Source organism: Tenrec ecaudatus, chromosome X (genome assembly GCF_050624435.1).
Source record: "Tenrec ecaudatus isolate mTenEca1 chromosome X, mTenEca1.hap1, whole genome shotgun sequence".
In the NCBI taxonomy this organism is placed as follows: Eukaryota; Metazoa; Chordata; class Mammalia; order Afrosoricida; family Tenrecidae; genus Tenrec; species Tenrec ecaudatus.
This window is the reverse complement of record NC_134548.1, coordinates 53,073,468-53,095,530: the sequence shown is the minus strand read 5'-3', so window position 1 is coordinate 53,095,530 and position 22,063 is coordinate 53,073,468. Positions and strand designations below refer to the sequence as shown.

At 41.2% G+C, this 22,063-nt stretch overlaps 1 protein-coding gene across 2 annotated transcripts in view; it reads left to right on the top strand.

The window, feature by feature from the left end:
* Positions 1-22,063, top strand: part of SLC9A7 (solute carrier family 9 member A7) — a 187,954-nt gene that overhangs the window by 127,202 nt on the left and 38,689 nt on the right. For both annotated transcript variants that reach the window (XM_075538636.1, XM_075538635.1), the window contains exons 10-12: positions 36-149; positions 3,615-3,726; positions 7,808-7,961. In XM_075538636.1, coding sequence (XP_075394751.1) covers positions 36-149; positions 3,615-3,726; positions 7,808-7,961 — 380 coding nt within the window. The remainder of the gene's footprint in view (positions 1-35; positions 150-3,614; positions 3,727-7,807; positions 7,962-22,063) is intronic.

Here is a 22,063-nt window from a genome sequence, read left to right as displayed (position 1 = left end):
CTCACGGCTTCCTCTGCCTTTTCCTCTCCCCGCAGCTTTTTGAGGTGTTGCACTTCCTGGCAGAGAACTTCATCTTCTCCTACATGGGCTTGGCGCTCTTTACCTTCCAGAAGCATGTTTTCAGTCCTGTTTTCATCATTGGAGCTTTTGTATCCTTTTTCATATCAACATTTTCAATAAGGAGAGGTGATCACCCTTGGGGATGCTAGTTGAATGGATCAGCGCAGGATGTTTTTAATAATGAGGAAAATTAGGTTTAAGACAGGTTTCATAAAATTCAGTGTATTTAATGTGAAAGACAGTTGTTAATGCTAAGCTGACCCTTTCTGCATTTTCTACGCAAGGTGGGTTTTCTGGAAAGATGGCACCTGGCAGGCTTGTCTTGTAAAATGCCTTAATGTTTAGTAAGTCCCAAAGTTGACCACCTTGTCAGTCCCCAGGCTTGTGTTTGAGATTTCACTACTGCAGGACTTCCGATCCCAGAGACTCCCTGCTTTGGGTGATCCGGAGGCTCTGTTCCTCTGGCTCTTGACCGGGTACCCAGAGTGAGCAGCCTTCCTCCTTCTGCCCAGGAACGCGTAGGCGTGGAGGCCATGCTTTCATCTAAACCTATCTACTACTTTAGCGTCATAGTGGAAAATACTCGTTTTCTGTCCAAAAAAAAGGAAGGTTTGACTGTTTCTGATTTGTATTCTTTCACTATTATACAACTGTACTCCTAAGAATAGAAAAGAAAAGGGAAGGGTACATGGGAGAAAAAACAACTTGGTTCCTTCCATCAGTCCCACTGTTGGTGCAGTTTTTGAAAGAGAGGCTTTTGACAAGTGAGCAGTGATGCAGATGCCTAGAAATGAATTGACAGGCAGCTGCGAGTTGTGCTCACTTGGCCTCAATACTGTTTTCATTTAAAGCAAACCTTTCTAGGATTTGGATCTATAGAAATCTAACAGAGCCTGGACTTTAAGATATTTTCCAGAGGAGTCCCCTCGTGTTAGCCATCTGGTTTTCACCATTCCCGAGGACTTAGGGGGTACTCCGAGATCTTGGCCAAACAGAGATGTGTTTTTCTCTTTTCATTTATGGTGCAGCAGTAACTGATTGTTACTGAGCAGAGCACCTCGATAGCAATAATGTCCCTGCCAGATCCTTCTAGATAGAATGATGCATGCTTAAATTGGTGACTCATTTCTTGGATTTATACCCTCCACAAACTAATAGCTAGAAATGTGAGGGACGGGTTTTTTTTTTCATAAACTTCATTAAAAAAGACCTTGCATGTGGTTTTCATTTTTATTCCTAGCACGACATCCTGTGTGAGAGAGAGATACTGAGATCTGCGGTTCTTGTTTACCGATGAGGACCTTGGCAGAGGGTCAGCTGGGTCGCCTGTGCAGTCTGAAACCCCGAGACTTCTTGCCACTTAAAAAGCTTTTTGCTTTGCTTTTGGAATAGAGTGTGCTTTATAAAGCACTACCTTTGTCTTTCTGTTAAAACATAACAAAAGCAAAGAAAAATAGTCAGTGCTTCACCCTGGAGGAGGCAGGAGATAATTCCGCCCTCACATCTGTCTGAAACAGCTGCAGCTCTTGCAGCTGGTGCTTTGCCTAAACGGAAGCTCCCTGTTCCTCTGGGTCCCACAGTGGCTTCCTTCTCTAACCAGCAGAGCGTGGAACTCTCTGCTGGGCTCTGTTCTAAACTCAGCAAGGAACGGACGGGCAGTTTCCCTGAATTCTTTGGTTTCCACAGTAGACTTTGTTCCTCTCCCCCACCCCCACCCCCACCATTTTTCATTCCTTATGTGTCCATAAAAACTTTTTAGTCACTTAAAACTCACTGCCAGGGAGTCCGTTCTCATTCGTAACAGCCTCATAGGCTGTTCCTTAGGGTTTCCAAGACTATAAATCTTTATGGGAGCAGACGATGTCATCTGTCGCCTATAGAGCAGCTGGTAGCTTTGAACCACTAACCTTGTCATAAGCAGGCCAACACTTACACTGTTATGCTACCAGGACTCGTTTTTAGGTAGAGAAATTGCCCTGGATTGGTTCTCTCAAATGCTTTGAATGAATTTTAGTGTTATGAATATTTTGTTTCTCAACTTCTTATTTGGAGGCTCTTCCCAGGCACGAGAATCCCTGATGCTTATTTCCAAGTGCACCTGGTGAGCTCTTACTCAGTAGACTTTTTCCTTATAGGTTGAATCAGGAGTTAGTGTTTTTTGCTATTGATGATTTTTCTTCTAGTAGAGCCCAACACACTGTCTACTTCTCTTAATCCCCTACCCCTGACATGGTATTGGAGCTTATTTCTGGACTAAGTTTTTTTAGATAGATTAGGGACTTCGTCAACACCAGCTTGAGGAAATAAATAAGAAATTGCAATAGTGTTGTTTGCTAGGTTAGAGCTAACTCTGTAAAACCACAATGTTGGGAAAGTTGGCCAGTTGGATTCCACTTGATGAAAGGTTTGTTTAGAGGAAATCTGAACAGGTTGGCTTATTTGTACAGCTCTCCTGAGCATAATGAAGTACTATGGCACCCCTAAAGTTTCCTGTTTGATGGACATTGGGCCTCTACTCAAGTCCTCTCTCAATGCGAGAACACTTTGTTCTAATAACCTGGCATTCTGTGATGCTCACCTTCCTGACACAATTGCTGAAGTCAAAATGGGTGCATAAACAAATGTGGTGAAGAAAGTTGATGGTGCCTGGCTATTAGAAGATATAGTGTCTGCGTTCTTAAAGGCTTGATGTTAAACAAGCGACCTTCTATCAGAAAAGCAGCAAAGCCTACATTTAAGAAGCACACCAGCCTGTGTGATCATGAGGTATCAACAGGATCAGGTATCAGTCATCAGAAGACCCAAAATAAACAAACAATCATATAGGAGAGGCGGAGTGGAGACCCAAAGCTCATCTGTAGACAATCGGACATCCCCTCACAGAAGGGTCACAAGGAAAGCACCAGCCAGCCAGGGTACAGTATAACACTGAGAAAACACATAAGATTCCTCTAGTTCTTTAATGCTTCCACCCCACCCCACCCCCAACTATCATGATCCCAGTTCTAACTTACAAGTCTGGCTAGATCCGTGCATGTACACGGGTACAGGTAAGACCTCTCAACACACAGAATCCAGGACAGATAACCCCCTCAGGAGCAATAATGGGAGTAGCGATACTATGAGGGTAGGGGAAAAGTGGGGGAGAAGGGGAGAGAAGGGGAACCAATCACAATGATTGACGTATAACACTCTTCCCCACCCCGGCCCAAGGGAGACAAACAACAGAAATGTAGGTGAAGGGAGACAGTAGATGGTGAAAGATATGAAAATAATACTTTATAATTTATCAAAGGTTCATGAGGGTGGGGGAGGAGGGAAGAAAGAGGAGTAGATACCAAGGGCTAAAGTAGAAAGAAAATGTTTTGAAAATGATGATGACAACATAAGTACAAATGTACTTAATAAAATTGATGTATGGATTGTTATAAGAGCTGTAAGAGCTCCTAATAAGATGAGTTACTAAAACAAACAAAAATTTTCTGCTCAATCAGAGGCTGAGTGAAATTGCCATTCTGGAACTGTTGGGTCCTTAACTTCCACCTGGTGGTCAGGTTGCCATCTTCCTGGGCAGAGCTGCACACATCTACCCACTCTCCTTCTTCCTCAACTTGGGCAGAAGGCATAAGATTGGCTGGAATTTCCAACACATGATGATGTTTTCAGGTAAACAGATGAAAGTATAAATGTAAAAATGGGTTTTATATAGCAGGCAGAGGTGGTATGATGAAAACATAACCAAGGAGTCTTATGAAAAAAACAAACAAAATGAAGGTTTCTGGTTCGTTTGCATCACATTAGCTCTGTGCACACAGATCTACTTGTCCAGCTGAGTTAGTATTGATTTTGCAAACCATATCACCACATGGGAGTATTATCTCCTAAAGGACTTGCATCTTCATGTCATGCCCCTCAACCCAAGCGACCTGCAGATGTAAAGCAATCAATGTGACTGCTTGGCTTCTAGTAGCTGTCCAGAAGAAAACAGCTCTTTAATGAGAGAAAGTGTATAGACCAAGTGACTCAGTACTTCCCAGCTGCAGTAGCCTCACTTGTAACATGATCAAAGTGGACTAGTAGTTGAGTCCCTACTAGTCCTCACTTTCTGTGGAGCAGAAGAATGGACATAGACTCACATAAGCAAGATGAACTGCAAACCGACAGAGACTAGCTGGGATAGCCCAGCTTGATGGGCACTGGATTTGCACCACTTTCCAGCTGCTTCTCTTTTCACCACAAAGCCGAGAGCTGTGGAGAAGCCACAAAGGCAGCAAACAGCATCAAGGCAGCGAGTGGAAGTCAAGAAGGAGAAAGCAACTGGTCTGAGCAGATGTAGGGAAGGCAGTGGGCATCTAGTTGTATATAGAAGACATGCAGTGAGAGCATCTGTACAGGACCGAGGGAGGAGATGTTAGGGCCAAACGGCCAGCAGAACACATTGAGGTGCCCCTTTCTTGTGTGTGGGCGGAGGTAAGGGGCTGAAGAAGAGGGCAGAGGGAATCGCAGCTGCATGGAGTCAGACTGAAACCACACCAACAGACGCTGCTCAGGAAAGCAGTTGCTTTGTCTAATACTAGCTTGTATCGAGCTGTACATACACTACCTGCCTTGATCAACAGCCTTTCTGATGACTTCCTTTCATGCTGACAACCATTTCTTGAGCATATTCTTTTTTATAAACCACAGTGCTAGGTTGTGGACGACTAAAAGCTCCCTCAAGTATCTCGCAGTCCACTGTGGGGAGACGGGTAAGAGCTGACTCACACCGCACGGAAGGTGCCGAATTGCACAAAAGAAGTATGATCAAATAAATGTTGACCAGAAGAAGAGGATTCATGGCTGTCTTCACAGGGGGTCTTGGAAGTCCTGTATTCCAGGAGGCAGCAAGTTGAAAAGCCATTGCTGGGGGTGGCCTTGACAGGAGAGTTTGGATGTCTGATTCAAATGTAAGCCATTGAGAATAATGATGAATAAAGGGAGAGATTGGAGCAGAAAAAGTGTGTCTTAACGTGTAGCTTGCATTAGAATCACCCAGAGGGTTTATTAAAGTACAGATGACTGGGTCTCCCCCCTGCTGTGGGTATGAAGTTGGACCTGAGAATCTGCTTTTCTAGCAAGTTCTTAGCTGATGCTGCTTATCTGAAGATCACACTTTGAGAATCCTAGCTCTTGGCATTTAGACGCGTCAGTGCTGGGCCAAAGAGTTTGGGCTCGATTCAAGAGCCCTTGGGCAACATTGGAGGTTTAGCACAAGATCCTATTCTCCTGTAAGGAAAATGCCAGTGGAAAAGATAAAGATGAATTGGAGGTAACTGTCATCTAGATGAACTTAAAATAGATTCATTATCTTCTGTACTAAAAGACAGATGTGCAGAGTGCTTTTCAGAGATAACACTAATACAATTTGTTTTAAAGTTCTTCAGAGTATTGGAGGAAATGTGACTATTGAAAGAAACTCACTTTTCAAGGCTAAGAAATATCTCGGATGTCACTTTCATATTGTTTGCAATGTTTTCTTAAGAAAATAATGAAGACTGTAGCTTCCATTGTCCCCCTCTGAGCCCCATGCTTTTCTCTTCAAGATAATTTTTGAAGCTTACATATTGATTGACGCCATAGATGGTTGTCAGACAAGCTGAAAACAAACCCAAACCTAATGCCATTGAGTTGATGCCAAGTCATGGTTGCCCTGTACGACAGAGTAGAACCGCTCCGTGGGGTTTCTAAGACTGTAAGTCTTTACGCAAGCAGACAGCCTTGTCTTTCCCACAAAGCTGCTAGGGAGTTTGAATTGCTAACTGGGTGGTTGGCCCACAGTGCCAACAAGACGTCTTTACAGAAACACCGGGGTGTGTATAAATACTCCACTGGGACAGATGAATAGAAACAAGAATTTTATTCTGGGGTTTTCTTTTTGTGGGGGTAACTTTCACTGGGTCCCTGTTCTTTGGTCAATTGCTCTGAAGTGCTTAGATTAACAAAATGGTGCAATTAATGCAAAAACAAATATAAACCAAAAACCTCACTACCATGGAGAACTCTGTCCGAGTTTTCTTTGAGACAGTGTCCCTTAGGAAACTTAAATGTTGATTGACTTCATAGCTGACTGTCAGACAACCTCAAAACAAAACAAAACAAAAACTTACTGGCCCTACAGACAGGGTAGAAGTACCCCATAGGATTCCCAAGGCTGTCAATCTTTATGGAAGGAGAGCACCACATCTTTCTCCCGAGGAGCAGCTGGTAGATTGAAACCACCTGCTCTTCAGTTAACAGTCTAATGCTTAGCTCACTGCACCACCGGGACTCCAACAAACAGTGGGTATAAGTTCTCACTCTCTTATGTAATATTCATGAAAGCGTGTCCATGGTAAATAAGGTATTTTTACTAGTTATGTATTAATGACTTGGTTCATATTATACCAAAAAATAATTTAGGAGCATGGCATGAGGAAGTAACAAAGGACCCTAAGAAAGATAACCCTTAAAACATGAAAATGTGGGTGCTTAATTTTAAACCTATTCATGTTGTTCAGGAGTCAGCAATACAATTCCAGAACCAAGTCTGGCTGCTCTCTGTTTCCTTTTTTTGAGGTCCATGACTTAAGACTGGCTTCCACAAATGAACCTTTACGTCTGTTTAATGATATTTGTTCGTGTTACCAGCTGTCATCAAGTTGCCCCTTGACTTACAGTGACACTCCATGCACCATGGAATGAAACACTATCTAGTTCGTCCTGCACCATCCCCACGATTGATTTTACATCAAACCATTGTAACCTATCGGGTTTCCATGGGCTGGTTTTCAGAAGTAGACTGCCAGGCCCTTTTCCCTAGTCTGTCCTAATTTGGGAGCTCCGTTGAAACCTGTTCAGCATCAAAGCAACACACAAGTTTCCTCTGGCAGATGTGTGGTCCCTGTACATTAGGTGTATTGACTGGGAATCAAACCCTATCTCCCCCATGGAAGGTGAGAATTCTCCCCTGGTACTACCAATGTATCATCTGTTTGATGGTAGAGAACACTAACTTTTAAGCCCAATTAAGCAAATTATCTCCCAAGAAGAATTCTGAGCTTTTTATTAGTAGATCTATATTTAGCATACTGTATTTAACATTCATTTCTGCCGAGCAACTTTTAGGAAACTGTGTTTTTTTCTGTTTTATGTAAATATCTGCATCATATCATGAATTTACGCTCTTGGTCTACAAAGCCTAAAATGTTTCATGTCTGACCTTTTATAGAAAGTTTGCTGAGCCAGATGTAGATCATGTTCTATTGTAACTTCTCTACTTGGCTTCCTCCTTTGCTAAGGAAATGCTCACCTCTTTTGTGGTTCGTAGGGTGTTTGCATTTGACATTTTCATAGCCGAACTTTTTTTCTCAAATGCATAATGACTGTGGAAGTGCTTGAGTGGTTTAGATCACGGGCTTTATTTTCCTATTTATATTTCGTTTCAGATTATGTTACTCACAGCAATAAGCAAGTGCTCTTCTTGTAAAATGTGCCATGCAAAAGCTGTGCAGCATTTTCCTCCTTGCTGCTGGGAATTTTTCAAAAGGAAACTCCACAGAGCAGACCATTACACTCCTAGAAGATTCCATGTCGGAGTAAAACAAAGTGGCTCTTTAAGTGCCAGTGGGTTCCTGCTTTATGTAGCCCCGAATGGCAGCAGTGGCTTTGGAGGAGGAGACATGGTAATTTCCCCACATAACCAGGAGACCTTCCTGTTTGCTCTCCGCAGGCCTCAGGGGAGCAATGGCATTTGCCCTGGCCATCCGAGACACAGCCTCCTATGCTCGCCAGACGATGTTCACCACCACCCTCCTCATCGTCTTCTTCACAGTCTGGATCATTGGTGGAGGCACGACACCCATGCTGTCCTGGCTTAATATAAGGTTGGTTTGAAGCCAAGGCTAGTTTTGTGTCTAAATATGCTCATTGCTACTATTCTTGGGAATGTTTGATATGTCCACACAAGATGTGCTCTAGCTTGTTTTGTGGAATGTTTTCACAGGGCTTTTTTGGGAGCTTAAGACAAAACAAAAAACCCCACAACAATGAAAAAAATCAGGAGAAAAATCTCATTAAAATTTTTGTTGATAAGAAAATAAAAGGCTTTAGAAATTTCCAGAACTTACTTAAAACAGTGATAGTCGGGCTGGCATTTTAAAAAGTCATAAAGGTGTAGGAGAGAGGTACGAGAGCTAGCCTTTAGCAGTGTACAGTGCTTCATGTTCCTTTGAAATAAAACGTAAGGTCTTGAGAAAAAGTGAGCTCATTAGCCAGAAATAAAAAGAGGAAATTCGGGTTTTGTCTTGGCATAAAACGGTATACTGTGTCGCTTTATGTTGGAGTACACAAAAAGGTGACATTTCCTGTGTAACTCTCATCTGTTGCAGTCTCTTGGACATTCCCCACCTGTGGCTAGCAGCTGGGTCAGAAGGCAGGGGCAAAGGCCTGTCATTCAAGGCCACGGACCTGAGTTTGACTTCTAAAGGCATTTGAATCCCACAGCTGTGTTAATGAGCGCCGGCACCTTATGGCAAGGAGGACATTGGAACAGGACTTGAGGTCCACAGCCTAGTTCTGCTTCTGGTGCCAGGCAAATCTCTCTTCTCGTGGGCTCTCATTTTTCTCAACTTTATATAATACATCCTGGTCCCTTCCAGCTCTATAAAGTGCCAGGAAGTAGAAGGGCTCTGATTACCTGTCACAGTTTCTGGTCTACAGAGTATGAGCATGGCCGGGAACGAGACACTTTGGTAGTACAAAGAATAACTCTCTGGAAAGCCACAAGGTGGCATCCTTGAGTGGTTTGGGCTAATTTTAGGTGGTTTGTTTTCCTCCTTTCTTAGCTGACCTTTAGTACGTATTCTCTTCTCCAGACTGCAGAAGGCACAGGAGAGCCAGCTGCAGAGCATCCACAGCATGGAGGAGAGAAAACAAACAAAGAGCTCCTGGGCTAGTCAGTTTTGGAGTCAGAGAAAAGTAGATTTGAGGAAGTAGTCGGCTCCATTTGGGGCTTTTGTATTCGTGGTGGGATAGGATTCTTTGACCATTGCCAGCTGCACCGTTTCTGGGATAGATCTCAGATCCAGGTGGGCTTTGTGGTGACAGTGAAAATAGTAACTAGCACTTGTATTGCAGTCATTTTTGCCGGTGCCATGTGCAGATTGAAAGAACCCTCATAAGTACAGCGAGCCGAATGAAGGTCAAACATGATCGTGGGACAGGAGGAAAATAAAAGGAAATAGAGGAAACAACTAGGAAGCAAAAGAAATTTATAGAGGTTTAAATGTAGGCATGTACATATGCAAACATTCATATATAACAATAGGGATATAGGTCTATGTAAATATATTTATCGGTTAAGTATTAAGGTAGCAGATAGACATTGGGCCTCTACTCAAGTCCTCCTTCAAGGTAAGAACACTTTATTTGAACACCCTGGCATTCAGTGATGCTCACCTTCCCAACACGAACGCTGAAGACAAAACGGGTACATAAGCTAATGTGGTGAAGAAAGCTGATGGTACCTGGCTATTAGAAGATATAGCATCTGGGATCTTAAAGGCGTGATGTTAAACACATGGCCATCTAGCAGGGAAGCAACAAAGCCCACACGGAAGAAGCACACCAACCCTTGCGATCATGAGTTGTCCACAGGATAGGGTATCAGACATCAGAAGACCCCAAACAAACAACAATTTTGATGCGAATGAGGGAGGTTGGAATGGAGACCTAAAGCGAATCTGTCGACAATTGGACATCCTCTACCAGAAGGGTCACAAGGAAGGGACAAGACAGCCAGGGTGTAGTAGAGCACTAACAAAACACACCAACATTCCTCTAGTTCTCTAATCCTTCCCCTCACTCCCACTATCTGGCTAGACCAGAGCATGTACACCAGTACAGATAAGAGCTCTTGACACACAGAATCCAGGACAGGTAAACACCTCAGGACCAAGAAGTAGAGGAGCGATACCATGAGGGTAGGGGGAAGTGAAGGGAGAAGAGGGAGAAAGAGGGAACCAATCGCAATGATCAACATACACCCATCTCCTGGGGCATGAACTATAGAAATGTGGGTGAAAGATTACAGAGGACAGTGAAATATGGAAATAATAATAATTTACAAATTATCAAGGGTTCGTGAGGGTGGAAGGTTGCGGGGAGGGAGGGGGAAAAAAGAGGAGCTGATGCCAAGGACTCAAGTAGAATGAAAATGTTTTATAAATTATGATGGCAACATATGTACAAATGTACTTGATACAATTGATGTATGGATTGTTATAAGAGCTGTAAGAGTCCCAATGATTATTTAAGATGATTTATTAAAGTAAAATATTTTTAAAAGAGAAAGGAAATCACCTTTCCGAGAAAAAAAATAAAAGAATTCTCATAATATTCCTATAAGGGTGCCACTACTATGATCTCAATTTTAGAGATGGGGAAACTGAAGCATAAATAAGTTACTTGTCCTAGGACACAACCCTTATTAAGTATATGAGCCAGGATTTGAGCCCAGGCAGTCTTGCCACAAAGTCTATTCTCTCGACCACTACTCTGTAAGAAAGGTTAGTTGACTGTTGTTATGTCATACAATTTAGTATGATTAGAATTTAAAATTCCTGGCATCAATATTGTTATCCATCCAGGTCTCGCTCTGCACCACTTAGAAAAAGTCAGAGTCTGGATTAAATTGAAAGGGGAAAAGTTTACTTTGGTTGATCCAGCAGGGAGTAAACCTGGACTAGAGTTTATATGGCAACGTCACACACAAAGGGGACTTACAGTTTTATACTTATGTGCCAGGAAGACACTTGAGGGGATGACGAGTATGTGACAGATTTTATAGGAGTGGTCGTGAGTGTACATTAAGGCAAGGTTAAGATTCTTCACAGGATATGGCTCATCAGACTTCTTGGTTCTAAATGTCTAATGATGATGTCTTTCTGGCAACATTTGGTTCCTTGACCAAAGTACTTTTGTTTTTGCGCCACGTGAAGGTGACTGTCCTTTCATCGGGCCAGGTCTAGTCATGACTGATACTTGATTGATGTGATGAGATACTTTACCATGAGGAAAAGTCTCACAAAATACAGGTTGTCAGGAAGGAGATTATAGGTTGCTTATAAGTATTGTATGGTGTATATGAGGGGCTACCCCCCCCCAAAAAAAACAGATTTTTTTTCAAAGCTATGTACTTATTTTTTTTAAATAACCTTATCATCTTCAAAATACTCTCCATTACATTTAATACATTTTTCAAATTTGCAGTTCCATTCTTGGAAACATTTTTTTTCAAACACATCTGTTTAGATGGCTGACAGCACCTCCTTTTTTTTTTTTTTTAAATTTACCTCTTCTACATCTTCAACTCGCTGTCCTTTCAGGCCCTTTTCATTATGGGGAAACCAAATGGAGTAGCGCTGAGCAAGATCAGGTCAGTAAGGTGTGTGGGGCAAGAGAGGCATGCTGTTTTTTTGCCCCAAGCTGGCGCACTGAGATGGCTGCATGAGCAGGTGCATTGTGGTGGCAAAACCAGTCCCCCAACTGCCACAAATCAAGCATTTATTGTCACACACTGTTACGTAACCTTTTCAGAACCTCTAAAGAGAAAGCTTGATTAACAGTTGGACCTGGTGGAACTAACTCCAAATGCACTATCCCCTTCACATTAAAAAAAAAATCCAAACCAAACCAAATGAGCATCATCTTGATCTTTGATTTCACTTGATGAGGTTATGGGGGGCAGGGGGCGCGGCGAGATGATGATGGTGTCTTCCACTGGCTTGACGGATGTTTGCTTTCCGGGTCGTAAGAATAACACCAGGTCTCCAGTAATGACCTTGGGAAGAAAGTCTGGGTTGATTCGGAGCTGTTCTTTCAAAGTACGATGCTCTTTTTCCTGGTCAGTCAGAACCCTGGGCACAAGTTTCACAAGTAACCATTCTTATTCCTAAATCTTCCGTTAAAATTTGCTGAACCGAGCTCCAAGATAGTCCAGATAATGTACCCATCTCTCCAATTGTTCATCATCGGGCTTTGAGCAGAAGTGCACCGATTTTGTTGACATTTTCCTCTGTTTGGGAAGTTGACAGACGTCCAGAATGAGGTTTGTCCTTAATCAACATTTCACCTTTTTAGAAATGAGAAAACCACTCATACACTTTTGGGGTCGTTTTTCCGATAGCACTGTCCTTGGAAGCTGTGTTCAAAATCACAACTGTTTCTGCGGTATTTTTCCCACGCAGGAAACAATTTCACAGCAGCACGCTCTTCTCTTAAATCGGCCATCATTAAAACGAGGTTAGAGGGAAACTGCTTTCACGAAAACATTCACTGTGACCAGAGAGAACCTTCCCAGGCGACGCCACTGGGTGCACTAACTCAAAGCAAGTTGCTCTATGCTCCGCTAGTGGGGAACATGCATACTCTGCAGGTTCCACCCAGCCAAGCTTTTTCTGTTTTAGGGGGTAGCCCCTTGTATATATCCCAACATCTTATAACAACATCTCATATGCTAAGGGTAGGTTCTATGAGTAAGCTATCACATTTACAGTGTTAAGCAGGTTGGGGAGCGGTCTCAATGTCAAGGGCTGGATTCAGAAATAATTATCCATCAAAAAAGAAATCTAGACACAGGAAATGAGAGAGTAATTCTCCCTCTATGTAACAGAATGAGGGCAAGAGAGAAGTTTACTCTGCCCAGTGTTGAATCTTTGTACTTGGTAACTTCAGAGATTATTCCAATGCCAGATAATTTTTTTTATTGAGAATAGAGACTTAATGACAGTTTTTCACTTTTCCTAACCATTTTCATACAGTGGGGACATTAGAACAACCAGGCCTACCCAGAAGTGAGAGTGTCGACTGCTTTCCCGGAGAAATCTAAAGGCAAGGCTGCCTGAAACAGACTTGAAGCTCTTAGGAAAAAGATACCAGGCAACCAAGTGTCCACTCTGGGAGTCACCCTGACCCCACTTCATGTGCCTGGTACTTTCTACATAGTATAGTAGTCCTTTTCACAGCAATTTGATTATAGGGTCACACATAATACCACTATTCTGTGTTTTGTGTTGTTTTGGTTTTGCTTTTGTTTATAGATGAGGAAATCAAGAGGTTAAGTAGCTTGGTCATGGTCTCACAGGATGGAAGTTTTGTCCAAAAATGAAACCCATTCTGTAATTCTCTTGACTATCTCTAATATAAGATTCTATGAGGCCTGGACCCTTTGGGGCACCGTGATTTCAGTGTGGAGCTGCTAACAGAAAGGCCAGCAGCTTCACTGAGGAAGATGAGGCCGTCTGATTCAGTAAAAAATTAGGCTCAGAAATCCAATGGAGCACTTTTACTGTGTACTACAGGGTCACTATGAGTTGTGCTCCATCTACTCAATGGCAGTACTTTTGTTAGGTGCTGCCGAGTCAGTTCCAACTCATAGCAGCCCTATGTACAACAGAATGAAACACCACATGACCCTTCGCCATCCTCAAAATTGTTCCTAGGCTTGAACCAATTGTTGGAGCCGCTGTGTCAATGCATCTTGTTGAGGATCTTCCTCTTTTTGGCTGCTTCTCCACTTTACCAGCATCATGCTCTTCTCCAGGGACTGGTTTCTCCAGGTGCCCAAAGTCTCACCATCGTTGCCTCTAAGGAGCATTCTGGCTGTTTTTCTTTCAAGGCAGATTTGTTTGTTCTTTTGATGGTCTATGGTACTTTCAACAGTCTTTGCCAACCCCATGATACAAATCATCAATTTTCTTTGTTCTTCCGTATTCAGTGTCCAACGTTCACATGCATATGAGGCGATGGAAAATACCATGGCTTGAGTCACACATGCCTTAGGCCTCAAAGTTATAGCCTTGTTTCTTTAATACTTTACAGAGGTATTGGACCGCAGATTTACCCAATGCAATGCATCGTTTGATCTCGACTGCTGCTTCCATGAGCATTGTTTGTGGCTCCAAACAAGACAAAATCCTTGGCAACGTCAACCTGTTCTCCATTTCTCAGGAAGTTAACTAGTGGTCCAGTTGTGAGGAGTTGGGTCTTCTTGACATTGAGTTATACTCCATACTGAAGCCTGCAGTCCTTGGTGTTCATCAGCAAGTGCTTTGAGTCTTCCTCACTTGCAGTGAGCAAGGTGTGCCCTCTGTACATTTAAGGTTGTTAATAAGCCTTTCCTCCGATCCTGATACCATGTTCTTCTTTGTTTAAGCCAGATTCTCTGACTATTTGTTCAGTATGCAGATTGAATAATGATGTTGACAGGATGTAACTGATACATGCCTTTCCTACTTTTCAAACATGCAGTAGTCCCTTCTTCTGTTTACACAACTGCCTCTTGATCCATGTACAGGTTCTTCATGAGCACAATTAAGTGTTCTGGAATGCCCTTTCTTCTCAAGCCTGTCTATAGTGTTATGATCCACACAGTCGAATGCCGCTTTCAGCCAAGGTCCATCTGACATCAACAGTGATATTCCTTGTTCTATGTCCTCTTCTGAAGCCAGACTCTGGCAGCTCCCTGTCAATGCACTGCTGCAACCATTGTTGCATAATCTTCAGCAAACTTTTACTGGCATGTGATATCGATGAATTTGTTCTATAATTTGTGCATCCTTTTGAGTCACCTTTCTTCGGAATGGGTGCAAATATGGATCTCTTCCAGTCAGTTGGCCAGGTAGCTGTCTTCCACATTTCCTGGCATAAATGGGTAAGTGCTTCCAGTGCTTCATCAGCTTGTTGAAAACCTGTCAGTTCCATCAATTTCTGGAGCCTTATTTTTGGCTAAAACATTCAGTGCAGCTTGAACTTCTTCCTTGGTTAGCATTGGTTCTTGCTCATATGCTACCTCCTGACATAGTTGAATGCCAGCTAGTTCAACAGTAGGTTTGGTTATTGGAGCTTTGATGAAGTTCCTGGTTGGTACAAATAGTTAACATGCTGGGTTGCTAATCAAAAGGTTGAATGTTTTAATCTACCCATAGGCACCTTGGGAACAAGCTGGCCATCTTCTTCCCCAAAAAATCATCCATTGAAAAGTTAGGGGGACACCTTTCTACTCTGACAAGCTGTGTTAGTCTGGGTACTTTAGAGAGAAACAAATCCACAGAAACTCATGTATAGGAGAGAGTTTTATATAAAGGTTAAGTATGCATCAAGAAAACATCCCAACCCAATGCTACTCAAGCCCACAAATCCAACATTAACCCATATGTCCAGCACCAACCCACAGAGTCCTCCTCCATCTCACAGAACACAGACAGTGATGCCGAATGCAGGAGAAAACGCGAATCAGTGAACGTGTAAGCATCTCAGCGCTGGCAGGGGTCTCCACACAGGTGCTCCAGCACCCAGGGCTGCATCAGGGCAGGTCCATGTGGCTTCTCCTCAGGGGTGTCTTGCAGGAAGTCAGCCTTGGAAGCTGAAGCAGGGAACTCCTAAGGCAGCTGCACCCTGATGCGACCATCAGAAAGCAAGAGACCTGAGAACTTGAAGGCGAGGCTCACTGAGCCATTTATCCCTCCGCCCTTCAATTAACCCCACATGTGTTTATCGGCCAGGTTGGCACAATAAACTAACTCACACGCTTAGGGCTGCCATGAATAATGGTTGATTTGATAGCAATTTTTGGTGGTGGAGCTTTTATACAATTTGGGAGCCTCATTGAATATAAGAATCCAGAATTGTAAAAATATAAAATTAGGTATAAATCTACACATTTCCTCAGAATGAGAAATAAATTATAGTGTATTTCTAAGATTAAAAAATTATAGCCATAAATATTACATCTAGAAACAGCTAATGTTATTTTATAATTATATAATACTTTCCTATAAAATGTTCCTACTACATATTTATCTGCCTACTCTTTGGTCCCTTCTTTATATGATAATTTTACATTATTCTCTATAGAGAGAATAGAAATATTCTAATCAGCCTTTTCTTTAGTATAGGTGACAAAAATGTTATTGATTTTTTAGAAAGTTTGTTTCAGCTTTACTACTCTGTTGGTAATATTATGTATAATTTTGGAATTATCATCAAATTCAGGAAATTCCCTGTGTTTAAATAACTATAGATTTATAAGTACAGCTTGCCTCTATAGTTATATTTTACATCATTCTAGTAACAATATCAAGGGAAGAAATTTGGCATTGTTATTTTATCACATGTGCAGGATCATGTAACCACCACCACAATCAAGACAAAGAACAATCCATGACCACAAAGATCTCCCTTGAGTGACCCATTATAGTTATAATGACTCATCCTTACCTCCCTCTAGCTCTAACCCTTGGCAACTACTCAATTTATTTTCCATTCCAATAATTCTCATTTAGAGAATGCAAGATAAATGGAATTATACAGCATGTAACTTTGAGGGCTAAATTTTTTATTCTCACTCAGCAAGATGCCCTGGAAAGCTATCCAAGTTGCTACATGTATCAATATTTTGTTTCTTTGTATTGCTGAGTAGCATTTCATGATATGGATGTACCATAGTTTCACCCTGTGAAGAACAGTGGAAAAGTTGAGTAGTTTCTAGTTTGGGGCTATTATGAAGAAAATACCTATGAATATTCATGTACAGGTTTTTGTGTAGGCCTACGTTTTCATCTCTGAGACAACTGCTCAGAAATGCAATTGCTAGATAGTATCTTTTTTTCAATTAAAAAAATCATTTTATTAGGGGCTCATACAACTCTTATCACAATTCATACATACATCAATTGTGTAAACCACATCTGTACATTCATTGCCCTCAACATTCTCAAAACATTTGCTCTCCACTAAAGCCCCTGGCATCAGGTCCTTATTTTTCCCCTCTGTCCCCGCTCCCCCCTCCTTCATGAGCCCTTGATAATTTATAGACTATTATTTTGTCATATCTTGCCCTGTCCGATTTCTCCCTTCACCCCCTTTTCTGTTGTCCGTCCCCCAGAGATGAGGTCACTGTAGATCCTTGTAAAAGGTAAAACCATGGACTGATTCAGAGGTTGTAATGGGCTCAAACATGACAATTGTGAAGATAGTATGTTATCCCATTTATTAAGATTTTGATAATATTTCTCTCATTAGCATTTTCTAGTTTTCATTGTGCAAGTCTTATGCATATTTTGTTAGATTCACACTTAAATACTTTTTAGTAATTCTAAATATTATTGGATTTCAATTTATAAAAAACATTTGTGTCATGTTTTATTCTGTTTGTTGCTAAGGTATAAAAAGGCAAATGAGTTTTGTATGTTGATCTTGTATCCTGCAACCTCAAACTCACTAATTAGTTCTGGGATGATTTATTTCTTTGAGTTACCTGCAAACAGGGGCAGTTGTATGTCTTCATTTTCTAACCAGTGTGCCTTCTATTTTCTTTTGTTGCCTGTTTCTATGGCTAGGGCTTTCAGTTCCATGCTCAAAAAGAATGACGCAGATGTACCATCCTTGCCTTGTTCCTGATCTTAGGGAGAAAGCATCAAATCTTTTACTACTCTGTGTGATGTGAACTCGTTATTTTGTAGTTGTTCATTAAGTAAGAATTTTCCCTCTATTACTAGCTTTCTGATAGTTTATCATAAACGGATGTTGGGTTTTGTCAAATGCTTTTTCTGCGTTAATTTATATGATCAGATGATATTTGCTGTTTAACAAACGGTGGTATATTGATTACATTGACTCATTTTCAAGTATTGGATTAGCTTTATAGCCTTGTATAGTTTGTCTTACATACTGTTGCATTCTATTAGATATTATTTTGCAAAGAATTTTTGTGTCTGTATTCATGAGGGATGTAATACAGTGGTGTGTAATTTTCTTTTTTGTAGTGCATTTGCCTATTTTGGTATTTGGGTAGCACTGGCTTCAGAAAATGAGTTAGGTAATATTTTTCTTATATACTGTTTTCTGGAAGAGATTTGTAGAATTGATAGTACCTGTTTTTTAACTGGTAGAATTCTCTGGTTAAACCATTGGTTCATGGGGATATATGAGGTCAATTTCTTTAATAGTTACAGAACTATCCAAATGGCCTCTTTCATACTGGATGAATTGTAGTTTGTAGAATTTGTTCATTTTATCCAAATTGCTAAATGTATGTGTGTAGAGTTGTTCATAAGCCATTGCCATTGAGTTGGTTCCAATTCCTAACAATGGTTTAGGACAAAGTAGAATTGCCCCATTGGGTCTCCAAGCCAGAAGAGTTTACAGACGTGGACTGCCGCATCTCTCGCACGTGGCCGGTGGGCTCCAGTAGCAAACTTTTCAATACAGACTTAGCCATTGTGGCACCATGGGCTTCCTTATTAGCCTTGGATGGCTAGGGAAATCTCCCAGTTCATTGCGAATATTGCCGTCTAGTGCCGTTTCCCTCTTTTTTTCCCCCTTTGTCAGTCCTGCTAGATGAAAATTGATCAATTTTATTGATTTTTCCAGAAAACGAGCTTTTTGTTTTGTTGACTTTTCTAGATTCTAGTTTCCATTTCCTTTATTTCTGCTCCTAAGTTTTATTATTTTCTTCTATCAAATGCTATCTAGGCACCATAGGGAAGTGTAGTGTGGAAAAATACATACGGCATCACGAGTTCATTACATTGTTTTCCAGATGTATATAAATGCCATTACGTCAGTATAGAAACTGACATTTATAGAGGTTGCAGAAAACAAAATTCCCTGTGAAGGAAGTAAGGAGACCGCTGGGTTTTTCTAGTTTGTGGCTTGTGTTGCTCAATGGTTGCAAATGTTCATGTAACCCAGGTTTTCCTTCTAAGTTGATTCAGAAATCCCCTAATGTTTATTTAGTGTGGTGTTTTGACCTTTGTAACCTTAGTGGGATCAGAATCTCCTAGTTCCTTATTTCTCTGGCTGCTGATGTAAGCCTCTGGAGTGACTACTCAGAAGCCACAGCTAGTGTGGTGGCGGCGGTGGTCGGGACTGTGTGTCATTTCCAACTCTTAGCCACCCTCTACACAACAGAAGGAAACACTGCTTACACTGCCCAGTCCTGTGCCAGCCTCACAATGGTTCTGCTCTTTGAGCCCAAGTGTAGGGTATGTTTAGGAACTCCACCCTAAGTAATTAGAATCTGACTTTGATTTTAACCAGGGATGATTTTAAGTTTGTATGTCAAATAAAAATTAGCATAGCTTAAAAACAGAAGCCAGGCAATTTCTTTCTATAATCTTATTTTGTCGTATTTAAATTGTCATTTTATGATTGATATTTTAAAATCCAATTACTAGATACCACACTGATTTGAAGCATATGTTGTAAATGCTTCTGAGTATGTTGCAAATGCTTCCTAGTACCCTGAGGACATATTGTTCTTCCCAACAGGCATAATTTTGGCAATTTGGTACAATGATCGTAGGAATGTATGTGAAGACATCTTAGTGGTACAGTGGTCATCCTTGGAGCCCACTTCCATGAATTGGTGGTGATAGGTCAAATGAGCACGTAACCTTCGCATCCCAGAGGACAGCCATAAAACCATTCCAGGACAAAAGAGAATACACTGCTTGATATAATCGTGTTAGGCTGAGAGGGTTACGATAAAGTTCTTTGTGAGATTAAATGGCAGGAAGAACTCCTAAGCTTTTTATGCAATAGTATTTGTAAGTGGATATTTTTTTAAGAGTTTAAAGATGCTGCTTTGTATTCCACGACAGTGTCTTATAAGGTGAAGAGGTAGGGTTCTGGGCTTGACAACCGGAGTGGGAAGGCTGGCACCACCATATTCTAACTTTATAGCCTTGGGCAACTTATTTAATCTCTCTAACCCTCAGTTTCCTCACTGCTTGTGGTTTCTTGGTATTTGTAGGTGGTAATAGTGTTATAAATCTGATAATAAATATAATAAGTATCTCATTAAATACACCATCTGCTACACAATAAATAGTACATTGATCATCGTTATTCATAGCATTATTTTTGCTATTATTATTACTCAAGAGGCAGTAAATATATTAAAGAAATTAGTTTTTAGTAATCATAATGTTTCAATGTTGTAGTAATATGTACGATCTGGTTTAACTTATTCTGAAATTTTAGCTGATTAAAAGTACCGGACGAGGCTGGTATTCACTTGTATATGATATTCCCACTTGTGTGTTTCAGGGGTATCAGGAGCATGCTGACTCAGGTATTGTCTAGCACAGTGTTTCTCAACCTTTTGTCATCATTGCCACACTCACAGGGAAGTCTTTTTAGACATCTCTCCCTTAGCTGCTTTAGCTCATGGGAATTTAATACCACAGATATGCTGATTTTGTATTAGGGTGCTTTGGAAATCTACAGACTGTTGTAATAGCTGAAGAAAATTTTTGTCCCCCAGCAAACTTCTTGGGAGTGATATCACCCTCACTGAGAATGCATGATCTACCACAGTGGTGCTCACCCGAGGCCAGTGTTGCTCCCCTTCCCTCATGGATCATTTGGCAATATATGGATTGGGTGGGGGCTCTTACAGCTCTTCTAACAATCCATACATCAAGCGTATCGGGCATATTTGTATATATGTTGCCATCATTGTTTTCTAAGCATTTACTTTCTATTGAACCCTTACTATAGTTCCTCTTTGTCCCTCCCTCCCTCCTTCCACCCTCATGACCCCATGATAAATTATAAGTCATTATTTTCCTATCTTGGACTGGCCGCTGTCTCCTTTCTCTCGTGGTTTCTGTTGTTTGTCCCCCTGGGGGTGGGGGTGGGGTGGCAATGTGTTGATCATTGCAAATGGTTCCCTGTCCTTCCCCTCCTTAGATGGAGATATTTTGGATTATAACTGCTAAGGTAGAATGTGACACTGGCATCTTGTGGGTGAGGCAGCAATGCTATTAAACATCTCACAATGCACAGAACAGTTCCTACATCAAAAAAAATTATTCAGCATGAAATATCAGTAGTACCATGTTGAGAAGTCCCTATGTAGCATGTTGGTAATGTTCAAATGCACGCTGAATAACCCAGAATTAATTAAAGATAGTGAAAATAGACAATACCAACCCTAGACTACCAGGTAAAGAGTAGCAGAAGTTGGTCTTTTTGTTGTTGTTGTTTTATTTTTATATTTTATTGGCATATACTTCATATATCAGACAAGAGTTGTGCAGTCATCACCACAATCAATTTCAGAATGTCTTCCAGACATTGTTCTTAGTGCCCCATTCCCTCTCCCCACCCCACCATACCCATATCCAATTACTGTCTCTATAGACCTACTTATCCTGAATTTCATACACAGAAAATCATATAAAACACAAACAGGAAGCGAGCGAACAAAAACACAACAATGACTAGACAAAACATAGAATAACCTCAATAGAAAAAGGAAGAAAATGTTTACAATTGAAACAATTTTACTCTCTGTCTGATAACAGGGCTGTTCACATGTGTGGGCCCTGCACATGGTTTTCAGGCTTCCTCTGTCATCAAAGCCTTCTGCAATCAAGTGTTCAGAATTTAAGTTCTGATACCATTCCCACCCTTGGATTTAGATTTTATTATTTACAATCCTTGTTTCACATTGACTGGTGTGCTTCTTCCATGTGGACTTGGTTGATGCCTCATTAAATTGACTGCTTCTTTAAGACCCAGACACTATTCTTTCTGATAGCTGGGACACATCTCATTTCTTCACCACATTTTACTATGGCACCCCTATCTTCAAAGATTTCTTCATGAGGGTGAGCTTGAAGTAGGGCCATGTCATAAGAACTAATTATTCCTAGATTGGGGCTAGAATTGAATGTGAGCCCCCAATACATTCACATATCTTTATATATGCTTTATGTATGTCTCTGCTTACCTTAGAGACATCATTTTCATGATGGAGAACATTATAAATCACACACACACACACACACACCCCCCCCCCGGAGCATAGGTAATTCTTTTGATAGTGTTCTTAATTTAGTCAATGGTGTAGATTTAAAACACTGTCGAGAAAAGGAAATTGTACAAGAATAGGCTGGATATGAACCGCAATACATGA